The sequence below is a fragment of the Asterias rubens genome, chromosome 12 (genome assembly GCF_902459465.1).
Source record: "Asterias rubens chromosome 12, eAstRub1.3, whole genome shotgun sequence".
Classification (NCBI taxonomy): Eukaryota; Metazoa; Echinodermata; class Asteroidea; order Forcipulatida; family Asteriidae; genus Asterias; species Asterias rubens.
This window is the reverse complement of record NC_047073.1, coordinates 6724440-6737848: the sequence shown is the minus strand read 5'-3', so window position 1 is coordinate 6737848 and position 13409 is coordinate 6724440. Positions and strand designations below refer to the sequence as shown.

At 39.8% G+C, this 13409-nt stretch overlaps 2 protein-coding genes and 1 long non-coding RNA gene across 3 annotated transcripts in view; 2 read left to right on the top strand and 1 right to left on the bottom strand.

Moving 5' to 3' along the window:
• The first annotated feature begins 130 nt into the window (after window positions 1-130).
• The window catches only part of LOC117297635 (terminal uridylyltransferase 4-like), a 52893-nt gene continuing 39614 nt past the window's right edge, over window positions 131-13409 (top strand). The window contains exon 1 of the mRNA XM_033780773.1: window positions 131-311. The gene's annotated coding sequence lies outside the window, so the exon portion shown is untranslated. The remainder of the gene's footprint in view (window positions 312-13409) is intronic.
• LOC117297637 lies at window positions 6818-8213 on the bottom strand. The gene is made up of 3 exons (XR_004519906.1): window positions 8173-8213; window positions 7410-7609; window positions 6818-6857 (listed from the first exon to the last, which is right to left on the bottom strand). It is a non-coding gene; the product is annotated as an uncharacterized LOC117297637 (long non-coding RNA).
• On the top strand, window positions 9213-11220 carry LOC117297711. The gene is made up of 2 exons (XM_033780861.1): window positions 9213-10244; window positions 11041-11220. The coding sequence occupies exons 1-2, from the start codon at window positions 9552-9554 to the stop codon at window positions 11218-11220; spliced, it is 873 nt and encodes a 290-aa protein (XP_033636752.1). The 5' UTR covers window positions 9213-9551.

Sequence of the window (13409 nt, the reverse complement as noted above, 5' to 3'; positions counted from 1 at the left end):
TCGTCAGTATAATAGAGATCAGTGCGTTCCAGTCGTGTAATGAGCGAGCAGTGCGTGCTGAGGAATGAGAACGAGGTTGGTGGAAGGGGAAAATGCAATAGAGGAGCCGCAGAGGGCGCTCTCCTACGCAGTTTTCACCTTGTTTCCAACGACTTAAAAACTGTTCACGAACTTAAAACTGGGGGACGTTCAATCGTCCGCACAACAACGTAGACACGAGGTTGAAGTTGGATGGATTGCGTGCTCGCGGATTCGTCGTCAGTTTACGTGCAGTTCATTGCAGGTTTTATGGAAAACAACGACATTTTGTGGTAAGTGAAATCCTAAATTATTTTAACATCAACTTGCATTGTTTTATATACGTGGGATAACTTTCCGTATGGCGCCACCACTTTTTCACTCATTTTTACAAAAAGGGACATATCAATCGGGTAAATTAGATACGTACCTATAATAATAATTCATATCGGATGAAAAAGTGGTGGCGCCATACAATACATACGGAAACTTTTCCAAAGTCGCCCCCTGAAAGTCCCCCCCTAACCGGCTCGCCCCGGGTCGTTACAAAGTCGCCCCCCTGACAATGTGGCCCCCCTAGCAAAGTTGCCCCCCAGAAAATAAATAAGGATTCTTTATTTTGCGAATTCAATTATTGTATTATTATTGGAAAGAATATAAGTAGGGTTTTCAGCTCTCCACTGCAAAGTGAAGACACGCACGCACACAGACCACCTCATCTAGCATAAAATATCATGTTTTCAACTCGTTGAAAAAGAAATAGGATAACTTTCCGCATGGCGCCACCACTTTTTCAATAATTTTTACAAAAAGGGATATATCAATCAGGTAAATTAGATACTATATTATTTTATTTCGAATGAAAAAGTGGTGGCGCCATACGGAAACTTTTCCAAGAAATAAAACATTATTCAATTGCGAAATTTTTTATACGAACGGAAAGCTTGAACTCTCAGCTTTGCGATCATGTACACAAACGTATAGAAATGCCGATACCATAGCCCTGAGAAATTCATGAATGAACGGCCGTTGCTCCGCCCAGCTTTACCGAACACACGCCGAAGCTACACGAGACGCACTTTTCGTGCCGGGTTTTTCCACAAAATCCAGCGCTCGGCCAACTTCGACCCGATCCGCGAAAATTGACGTCACTGTCGGGTTAGACGGGTTTCCCAACCTTGCCCCTGATGCCTCATTGACACATGAGCGTTTACTCGATGTCGACAAGTAGTACAGAAGCCGAGATACGATTGTGTGAAGGAAAATCGACAAAAAAATCCCAGATTCTGTCCGATTTCGACACCAATTTCATCGTTTTTGATTTTTCAAGTGAGTATATTTCAATTCTATGATATATTAGGCAGAACATATCCCAAGGATTAATTGATTGCGTGCAGTATAACGCCCGGAGAGTGATTTTTGTGGCCCATGTTTTGTCATGAAATGTACAAATTTTTCATGTGTACGCGGATGCTTCATCGATCACGATACCTACGTGTTTCAATGGGCACAGTTTATTGCCGGTGAAAACAGCGTTTTCTATATTTAATGAATAAATAATCCTTCAAATTCAAAGTAGTATTTTATTATTTATTGAATTGGTACCTAAAAGTGGTGTTTTTAATAATTTTTTAATGACAATTTATAAAAACTATTTAGTAACGCTGCCCCATCCCCACCATGAAATAAATGGTACCGCCCAACCATGTGTATACCTAAGCGGTCACATGGGTCTAGCTGGGTTATTCCATGTATCCATATAGGGGTGTGTTTACTTAAAAGTGGGGAGGTAGTGTTATTGAAAACATTTATGCAGGCTGTCCAATTTAAATTTTGAATTTTCTTTTTATAATTATTGAGCTTTTGATTAATATTAATTGAACAGCAACTAGTTTTGTTTTTAGCTGTTACAAAATTACAAAACTTGATAAAATAGGGAGGCGTTTTAGTACCAGTAGGCCTATCGTTCTAATTTTTATTTATAAGTTAAATTATTTAATTATTTCTTTTAACAATTTTTCAGATCATCTTGACAATATGGCAGATGACGATGGAGATGACGTGTGTCTCCTTGGTCCATTTTCCAAAGAATGTGGATTGACTATGCTAGACCTAACCAACCCGGCTGCGTGGAAGATCTTAACCATCAAGATTGGTCTAGTACTTGAAGTGATAGACAACATTCCTTCACACAATCCAAAAGAAGCCCGTGATCTACTACTTGCACTGACTCATCCAGATTCTGCCATTCATAGATCAAAACCTGAAAGCCTCAGACAGAAGATTGCCAAAGCTGTGAAGAAGAGGAAGGACATCAAACGCAACAAGCCTTCGTCTCTTCTAACCTTTCTGAATGAAGAGTTTGTCCCTCCTGTTACTCCGCCACCTCCTCCCCCACCCCCACCCCCTGTTAAAAGAACATATACAGAGCTAGAGCAAGACAATGAGGATTGTAAAAAAGAACTCAAACGTGCAGATGAAGAATGTAAACAGGTTGAAGAACAACTAGCATTAGCAGTTGAGAAATCCAATAAACTGAATCAGGAGTTAGAAAAAGTTGTTAGAGAACATAGAAATGCTCTGGCTGCCAATGCAAAGGACTGTAAGAAACTCACACGGGAGAATATAAAGCTGCATAAAAGCTTTGATACAACGTCAAGTGAAGTTGATACTGTAAATATAAGAGTACACACACTGCGAGAAAAGATGGAACAAAAGTCAGGCTGTATCAGGGCCCTAAGACAGCAAATTACACGAGCTGGTGTCAAAGATGAAAAAAGAGTGAAGCGAATAAAAGAATTGGAAGATACAAACACAGAGATACAGAAACAGTTGACAGAAAAAGATGAACACATACGGGTGAACACAGACCTGCTAGAATCAGCTCAGAGAGATCGACGCGCAGTCATGAAAAACCTCAGTCAGACCAAAATAAGGGCTGAGCAATCTAAGTGTGATTTAGTCAAAGAAAATCAAGCTAAGATCCAGGAGATGCAAGATAAATCTAAAGAAAATAATAAACACATTCTCGAGTTGCAACAACTCAATGTTTTGCTTGAGGCTGACTTGATAAAGACTTTTGAGGATGGACGATTTGTAAACGAGATGCGAGAAACTATAATGATCTTGTTGACTGAGTGCAACGTCAGCATGTCAAAAGTGGGAAAGGTCGTTTCAACTGTCTGCAAAAACTTGCTGGGTAAATTACCAGAGAGACTCCCATCAAATGGCACACTGCACAGAATACTTAATGAAGCCAAATTTGTCGCCCAGACGCAGATATACCAGTACTTGGAGGAGGGGGGTGATCCGTTCAACTTAAAGGGACACGTTGGCTTCGGGTTGCGCTTTATTGGGCGTTTTTGGGCTATGACAAGCGTTTGATGTAAAATGATTACGGTTGGAAAGATGTTAAAAAAGTAGAATATAATGATCTACACAAACATGCCTTAGAAATGCTTCGCTTTTGCTAACTTTCTCGAAACAAAACGCTCCGCCATTTATGGGGGTCAAGATTTTGACTCCCATAAATGGCCGCCAAATTCACTAGTCTTATTTCCAGTCGCAGCCTTTGAACTATACGACTGAGCAATTATTAACCATTTTACGAACCCCATTTGTATCTATCTCTTCCTCCATGGTTACCAACAACAAAAAACAGTTCATGAACAAAAATAAAAGGGCCTACGTTGAATTAACTTTTTATAAATCTATCTAAGCAGCAAGTTCAGCCCACGTCCCGGGGCCGAGCGGCTGCCGTCCAGCGGGCCATCATCCCCCGCGGCCAGACCTCCCCAGACGCACTGAACTCCCCGTTCTTGCTCGTACGATGTAGGATTTTAGCGGGGCCAGTCTAGTAATGCGAATACTTTGTACACGAAAGAATGTCTAGTACCCGTTTTACTAATACTAATAGTGCATGTGATTCTGTAGTCGTGTGTCTCTTTTTGCCTCGGGCCTTTGCAGCAAAAAGACGAGATTATTTAATACCAACTAGCGAGTGGAGTTGAAACAAAACTACAGCTAGAGAATTCATCCTCTCATAAAACATCTGCTCAGACATGTCGGAGAGGCGTTTACCGTGTTTACCGCGTAAGTATAGTATGCAATTGCGAGTCACATATACCCCACAGTTCGTTTTTAGATACAAAATTACAGGGACTTTACTTCTCTGTCCTTTCTCTATGCTGTTTGCATGTACATGTAGAGTCACAGGGCAACAGGACAGTGGTGTCTATCTAATACTACTCCGTCGCCATAGGATAGATGTCACTTGTCTTATTTGCCAACATGATCCTTTCTTCGGGGTATACATTCATTGTTTTATAAAATAATGTTTATGTCTATTATGGGGATGTAATTCCTTGACCTTGGTCTTGGACGGTACTATTTGAGGTAGCTCCTGTTTACATTGCTCAGAATCATTTGACAGCAAAATTTACTGTGCGATGCATCTGAACAGGGAGCACATACTGCAAATGGTAGTTGGCAAGGAAAGCTAAAATAAAGTAATACTCTTGTCCACAAAAATGAAGCTTCCATAGGCCCTTTTCGAAACCACGGCTTCGGCTTTCGATTCGGCTTCAGACTCCGTCCTCTTGTCTGAATCCCTACGCAAAGCACGCTCAGTATTGTCCAAACATCTGCGGGGCCAAGCTAGCCCGAGCTGAATCCAAAGCCAAAGCCGTGGTTTCAAAAAGCGCCATAGTCTAGAAGAACTCTTTTCAAAAATTACAAAAAAAAATCAGAAACGGGGAACAATTTTATTATTTTTATTTTTGTAACATTTTTGTATTGATACTTGATTGCCAGGTCACAGTGAAAGTTGGGTGGTGATGTGATTATTGAAGCCGGTATGGACAAGAAAGAGTACACGTACATCAAAGAAGTTTTCCAAGCACGGTTAGATGACAACCAGCTTCTTCGCAGGACAGGAAAACTCTGCTAATTAGGCCTGGGCGACCAGTGAAAATTACTAATCGACTAGTCGCACCTCCATGCAATAGTTGCGACTACGACACTAGTCGCGACAAATTTTTAATTATCACGATGCACTGTGGCAATGTGTGCCGCAAGCACAATATAGTCTAATTCAAGCGGAAAAGATTGAAGATTTGTGTCACTGATGTCTGACTGTGTTCTGTAAGTAAATTATGTTGTCATGAATAGTAATGAGCGACTAAATTGGTTCACCAAACAGGTAGACACAATTTTTTTTAAACCATTTTTGTAGCACGTTTAACCGGATAGTTGAAAACAATAGTCGCGACTCGACTAAGGATTCAATAGTTGGAGTCCGACACTAGTCGCCCAGGCTTACCGCTAATGGTGCAAGGATGGCTTCTACCCACAGCCGCCATCCCCCCCCCCCCTAATACCACCACCACTACTACCAAAAGAAGAACTTGTAGCAAAACACAAATCCAGATTTTCCACTTCTTCAATTTAATTTCCACAATTTGGCTACAAAAAAGTCTGTACAGGTGTGCATAAGACATAAGGTCAGTGCATTATTAGCATTATTGGCAAGTTCTAGAGTTTGTATGTAATCAAATAGAATCTTTGTCACAAATTTATAGGAACTTTATAAAACAATATGGTCAATTTATTGAGACACGTTTTTACAATTCACAGCAGTACACGATGTATTTGCAAACATTAATTAAATTTGTCCTTTGTCAAAGAACACTATAGTCCCATGCAGTATCCTTAGTAATAGTTGGTGTATCTCCTCAATATTTATGCATAACAATAATAAACCTGTGACAATTTGGGCTAAATTTGGCAATAAAAGCTGCAAGAAACAGTGAAAGAAAAACACCATTGCAGTATAGAAACAAGTCCTTTGACATGCCTCTCATCATGTAGACTTTATCAAGTGAGTTTTATGATCACAAATTAGTAATTACCAACATCTAAGGTATAAAGTCCCTTTAGAGAGACCAATGCCTTAAATCGAGTGATTTGGTTGTAAAATGCATTGTATGGTTAGAAAGGATGTTTTAAAAGTAGAATAGAATGATCAACACAAGTATGACTTGAAATTTGGTGGTTTTCCTTTAAAACTTTTACTTATTCGAACTAACATGGTCTGCTAGTCAACAATATGACTAGTTCTAAAACATCATTCTAAAACAGCATTTCATAACAGGCATGTGGTTTGAAATCAAAATACACTTGCAAGGGTTAAGGTTAAAAAATTGAAATGGCACTGTGTTTATCAAACTTGTTGCATCTATGATCCATGTCTCTTTATGAATACAGAATAAAGATATTTCAGATAAATTTATTTGAATACAGATTGTTTATGTTTTTGCATTTTGTTGTTCTTGTGTGTTTTTGTTACAAAATATCGAAATCTCAAATAATACAATAAATATGATTGTATAAACAATTGGCCATGTACTTCAAATTAAATTTAATCATATGTCGTTGTGATGAAAACAAACTCTGCTCACATCACATTCAATGATTTGTTGACATAAGTAATGTGCAAAAAAAAAATAATAATAAGTTTAAGTATTGACATGTGTTAATTTAGGAATAAGAATCTACTTGTTGACAACGAGAAATATTGCCATTTGTTAAACCTGTTTTGCATAAATCATGTGTAAATGAAAGTTGAAACTATCTGGAAATATACCCCTGATTTTACAAACACAGTAACCAGGTAGTGTTACTCTATTTCCAGTACCATTCTGACATGACACATGTTGTCTGTGAAGGCTGGCTGGGTGGCAAAGTCATTTGTTGTGTACATCATGCTGCCCTGGTGTACATGTCATTCCTGTGATGTCGTGCCAACTCTAATGGTGGTCCAGAACAAGGTGCCTCAAGATCTTTTCAAATATAAACACAAACATTTTTGAAACAATTAACAAAATAAAAATTGGTTATTTGTACATGTATATGGAATATAAAACCCATGCACTTGATGTTGATTCATTAAAGTGACATTTTAGCAATACTACCTCCCTGCAGCCGATTTCACGAAACTTTACGCAACTGCGTGAGTCCACTTGCGCAATTTTAATGGCGCAAGTTGCTCCATAAACGTTGCACAAGTGGACTTACGCAGTTGCGTAAAGTTTCGTGAAATCGGCTGCTGGTCAAAGACATGATGTTATTAGGATGTGGCTGTTCAGTGTGAAGTATTTTGGTAATGCAACGTTGGCGAAGGAGGCTGTTTACAAGTAACTACAATGAATGAAAGCTTAAATTTGTGTTTCCTTATTAAATGTTTGTTTACACATTTACTTTGTTTCCTTTTTTTTTGGGGGGGGGACACAGATCAAAATATCATGTAACAAAACTGGACTGCTTTGACTGTACATGTGTATATTGTTATACATGCACATGCCATTGACAGTATGAAATAATCAGTTTCTTACTGCCAAGTTTGAGAAGCATTCATCCGGCCTTTGTTTGCAGCATGACCTGTCCTGTTGTGTTGGCATCTCCCTACAGTTGGTACAAACACACCAGCCTGGCAAGAGCTTTGCGGAGGTGGATGATGTGGACTTCGAGGTGCCGGGTTTGATGAGGTCTCCAAGATGTTTACGCCAAGTCCTGGCATCTGCTCACATAGTACCTTCAACAAGAAATTGAAAACCATTGATATAACTTATTATATTAGTTCTCGAAAATTTTATTTTTTATTGTTTGAAAGGTCACACTTCTTTGAAAGAATTCGGGTTGACTTGGGTACGAGTTGACTTGGGTACAATATTTTGGGTAAACTGTTAAAAATATACAAAAAACATTTCATAAATCTGTACTATTTTTAAAATGTACTTCTACAATTTTTACAAAAGCCCTCCCCTTCCCAGCCAGATAAACGACTCTTTTAATTGTAGCATCAAAGTAAATTAGGGTAAATTATGCCAAGTCATTAGTACGCTGGGCACTCGATTCAAATCCCCACCCCCATCTATGCACCGAGTGAATAGATCTACAAAATTGTATGTAAACTAGTCATAGTACATGTACATTATGTACTCTCACAACTCAGTGCTGCGGCTGTCTCATGGCTGTGAATTTACGTGTCATGTCCACAATAATAACTAACAATAACATTGCATTGGGTATAAACAATCACGGTCCGTTCTCTCTCTCTCTCGTCGGCTAGTCCATGTCCCACTACATTATTCTTACCCTGATTGGCGAGGTGTCCTTTCCTTCTTTTTGGACGTGTCTTCAATCATCTCTTTGCGTAGAGCAATGAGCTGAATCTGTGTTTTTCGGCGATCCATTTTGACAGCAAAATGGTGTGTTTACATTTCACACAACGTCGTATGGTAGAGAACGGTATATTACCTCGTGTTCTTCTGGTAAGTTTACCAGGCCATTGGCTACGGCGCCAGCCTAACTGCTGTGCATCGCGCATAAACGGACGATCGTTTTGACGGCTTGAAAAACGTATATATTTCGCGGGCCATGTTTCGGGGTCAGAGGTCAGTGTTTGTTTTTTTTAATTACCATTCACTAATTACAACACATTAAATGTGTTTTATTGCAAGAACAACTCTTAATAAGTATAAGGAACACCCTCAAACGTGAAATTTTGTGAAATCTGAAGGCAACGTGTTCCTTTAACCGGAAATACCCTGCATTCGGATGCCACCACAAAGTTCCACCATCATTATCAGGGCTTCCAGACAACCCTGAGAGATGGAAAACAAATGACGATAGGGATGGTTGAAGTTGGTTCTGGTGACGCCAACACATACATGGAGGCCTTCAAATCCGTAATCAGTGACATTGCAGAAGCTGTTACTGGTACAAATAGTGATAAAGCCCAAAGCATTGCAAATCTTGTCACCTCCCTAAAAAACACAATGGGCAATCAAGGGCCCACTAACCCACAATTTAACTCGCAGGTTAAAGAGTTCCGGGAACAGCTGCTTCCCAAGGTTGTTGATAAATGGGAGTCATTGGACACCAAGTCTCAGGAAGCAATTGCCGATATGGGCAATTATTTTTGCAAGATGCATTTGTTGGTCAATTTCGCCACCGAGTCCGACAAAGTGCTCAAAATCAACGAAGCAGACATAATCGCAGCAGGCAAAAACCCCTTCGCATTTGGCCCAGAGAGTGGCGCTGCAAGACTCATCCGCACAACTGCAAAGGCATTGACTGAGCGTGGTTGTGACATGTCCGGAGTTTCATCTCATTGGCTGAGATATCTTGAAGAGTTATCAATTAACAATTATCTTGTGTCATACAGAGCCAACCGCTTTAACATTCTTTTTTATGATGCAGCTGCCACATTTTTGATTTTATCTCTTCCCTGCCAGACCCCAACAATCTATTGAAAGCAGTTCTTTACGATATTCAGCAGAAGATTTACTTGTCCCATATACGCGCTCTCGGGATGGTGGATAAGGTGGTCACAGGACCATTCTGGCGCTTGGTAGAAGGCACCGCCAGCATCTTGGATTTGAATGGGCCACTTTCACACATGTTAGAAACTCTAAAAAAAATGGTCAGTAGATGCTACGCCACTTTTAGAACAAGAACTGCTATTTCATGATATGGATATCCATAAAGACGCAATGTATAATGAACTCTTTGCAGACCAGCAAGATGCCGACTTCCAAACTTACACCCAAGTTGCACTAGAAATGGTACTGACAGGGATTGTTTTAATTCTTGAGCGACAAGCGAAAGACCAGCTCGAGGGTGGAAAGTACTTTAACCCAACCCCAACTCAGCAAGAATCTGCCAAGAATGTACCAACCACCAACACAGTGTCAGAGCGGGATTTCGCCATTTTAGATATATTAGTCAGACTGAAGCCAGCTGCATCGTCCCATGCATATGAAATTTACATTCTATGGCTTAACAATAAACCAAGTGAGTGGCTGGACCAAATGGATCCTGTAGAGAAGAGTGCTCTGTTGGATAAGGCCAGGCATCGCTACGGCTCAATAAGAGCACAGTACCTAATAAGGAAGGATATACTCAAACAACAACACTTAGAATCCCTAAGGGTAAAACAGTCTAAAAAAGACAAACAAGAGCAAAGAAGTATAGTTAATAAAGTTGCGGCAACTGATGCCATTGTTGAGTTTGGTGGAGTATGGAAGTTGGATGAGGTAGCAAGAAAGTTGGAGTCACTGAGTACACAAAAAAGAAAGGCTGCACTAATTGCACAACTTAAGTATCACAAGAAGGTTCTTAACTCCAAAGGAGACCATAGATTGTTTAATAAATTTAGGCACGGTGTAGACTTTCAAGAGGAAACGTTGATAGATAATTTAAAAACTGTGTTAGAACTAAACGAAATTACAACTGAAACTGTTCAAGAAGGTACCGTTGCCAACCTTCAATATCATACTCAAGAAAAATCAAAATCAAATGTCCAACAAAGTAAAATCAATCTGCATGAAAAAATAGCAACACAGAGAAAACAATTAAAGGCAAAGCAACAACAGACCTTGCTTCCCCAATTATGTGAAGAGCCACACACACTAGTGGGAAAGAGTGTCACACACAGGACGAGAGAGGATGATGGCACTGTAGAATGGTTCAGTGCAAAAGTAACAGATATGGGTGCTAGAAAAGCAAATGTTCTCAACACAGTGTATGCTATAGTCTATGATGATTTCCAAGAAGATACATATTATTTCCCATTATTAATGGATCTTAAAAAGGGGGATCTGATCATCAAGAATTGATGCTACATTTTATATGATACTTCACGAAACATTGCATTGTAAATTATAGTTGTATTAAAAACTAAAATGTGTACCTTTTTTAAATTTTGATTTAATGTTTTCCTCCGAAGCTGCCATGGATAGGATTTATTTGTATTTCACTAACATGGTATCTATGTCATCTTGGGAGGGCAACAATAAATATAAAAAAAAGGGAAAAAATAGTCACACAATTACATGCATCAATTTCTGGCAGCTTTGACTGTTTGGGGTTTTGATTTTCAAAATAATTACATAAAAATATGCATTTTCTCCGTAAATTGGGTCAGTGAACTGATCTTGATCTTGATTATATAATTGATAGGCTCCAACTGGAGCAACACTCAATGCGAGATTAGAGATTCTGATGGGGATTAGTCAGGAGTCTGGGATACTGGTGGTGGAGTACGGTAGCTGGTTCCAGTCTCTTGCCGTGCTTGGGAAAAATTACTTCTGGTGGCAGTTGGTCTTGGATGACAGTATTTGGAGGGAGAGTGGATTGTGAAACAATTAACTCTGGTTCGTCTATTCATGGTTTCCATGGCAACTGGGGAGGAAAACATCACACTACAAGAGTTAATTGTTTGTATTTATTGAATGCATGCTACATACAGCCTTTTCTAAAAAGTTTGGTGATGATACCTTAGAAATGTAAGAATTGTTCACAAATGCGTGATTTTCTTTTAAAATTGGGTCGTTGACCTTCATACAGTTTCCATGGCAACTGAGGAGGAAAACTTTACACTACAAGAGTTAATAGTTTGTATTTATTGAATGCATGCTACATACAGCCTCTTCTGAAAGTTTGGTGATGATACCTTTAAAAATGTAAGACTTATTCACAAATGCGTGATTTTCTTTAGAAATTGGGTCGTTGACCTTCAAACGGTTTCCATGGCAACTGGGGATGAAAATCTCGCTCAACAACAGTTTTTTAAACTTATTTATTTGATCCACATTAATATCAACATATTCTGAAAATTTGGTTTGGAAATCTTAATAAATGTGGAAATGGTGTTGAAAACAGTGTTTTTTATTGTCTTATTTAGGTCTAATTAGGTATCATAGGCCCAGTAGATAATATGCTGTGAATACGTCTACATCCTCAAGACAATATTACGATATTAATAATGATGTAAGTCAAAAAGTACTTCACCTATCAATTCCATTTAAAAAGTGTTATAATGTATTCTGCATTCCCTTTAATTTGACACCAAAATCAGCACCCTACTCCATTGATAAAATTTTGACCTGAAAACCCTAATATAAGTAAAGCCTACTGACAATGTCGCCCCTAGCCTAGCCAATGTCGCCCCCTTGCAAAGTCGCCCCCAGAAAATAACTAAGGATTATTTCGGTAATGGCTTAATTATTGTATTGGAAATAATATAAAGTAAAGTCTGCTTGAGTAATAACGTCATCAATAACAATAAACTCCATGCACAAAGTTCAATTTTTTGTCAATGATTTTATTAGTAGTAGGGCCATCGCCATATCTTGAGGTAGTTGCAAGCTCTTCTTTCTAGGTTCTTTAGTCTCTGTTCGGCATCATAATTGGAGCAGGCCTTCCTGGTATGCTCTCCAGGTGGTCCTGTTTGATGCCAGGTTAGACCAGGTGGTAAGGGAGGACGTCCTCTTGAGTGTCTTTCTGAAAGCATCCTTGTAACGCAGAAAGGGACGTCCTGCACGCCTGGAACCCTCCTCAAGCACACTTTAGAATAGGGCTTTCACTGGTCTCTCATTGGTCATTCTGTGGATGTGTCCAATCCATCGCAGCTGGCACCGCATCCAAACTACCTCTATGTCATCAACTTTTGCCATCGTCAAGACGTCGTCATTTGGAACATGATCATTCCATCTGATCCGTAAAATTTGGCGAAGGTGACTAAGCTGGACTGTTCTTAGGGTGTGGAGTTGGTGCTGGTACATGTACAGTGTCCATGTTTCACAGCCGTACATTAAGATGGGGATGATACATTGCTGGTACACCTTCACTTTCGTCTCATTTGTGAGGTCATGGAACACCCATTCTCTCAGGTGCCCAAACGCACAGGAAGCAGCCTGGATCCTGCTTTTGAGTTCGTAGTCCATCTGGCAGTCCGCAGATAGATGGCTTCCAAGGTATTTGAAGTGGTCCACGTTATTGAGTGGCTGACCATCAATCTCAAAGGTGACGTCTGGACCGGTACACATAGTCACAGTCTTGTCTTTGTTGATGCGTAGACCCATCTGAGATGCTTTGGCATTGTAGAGCGTAAGCAGATGTTGTAGATCGTCTGGGTTGTCACAAAAGATTGCAATGTTGTCAGCGTATTGTGCTTCCCGAAATAGGGCTCGTTGGGTCTTGGATGCTGCTTTCAGTCGCCTGAGGTCAAACAAATCACCGTCGAACCTGAAGCGGACCTTTATGCTGCATTTGGATTCTAGGTCAGTGAAGGAGAGGTACAGCAGGACTGCCGCAAACAAACCAAACAGTGCTGGCGCCAACTTGCATCCTTGTTTGACTCCGGTTTCGTATCTTACAGGGTCAGTTAGCTCACCATCCACAATAAGCCTGGCAAACACATCAGTGTGAAAAGCTTGAACCATCTTGACAAACTTTTGTGGGCATCCAGCTTTGGAGAGTATCTGGTACAGCAGTCGCCTGTTGACACTGTCAAATGCTTTGGCAAAATCTACAAAGGCAATATACAT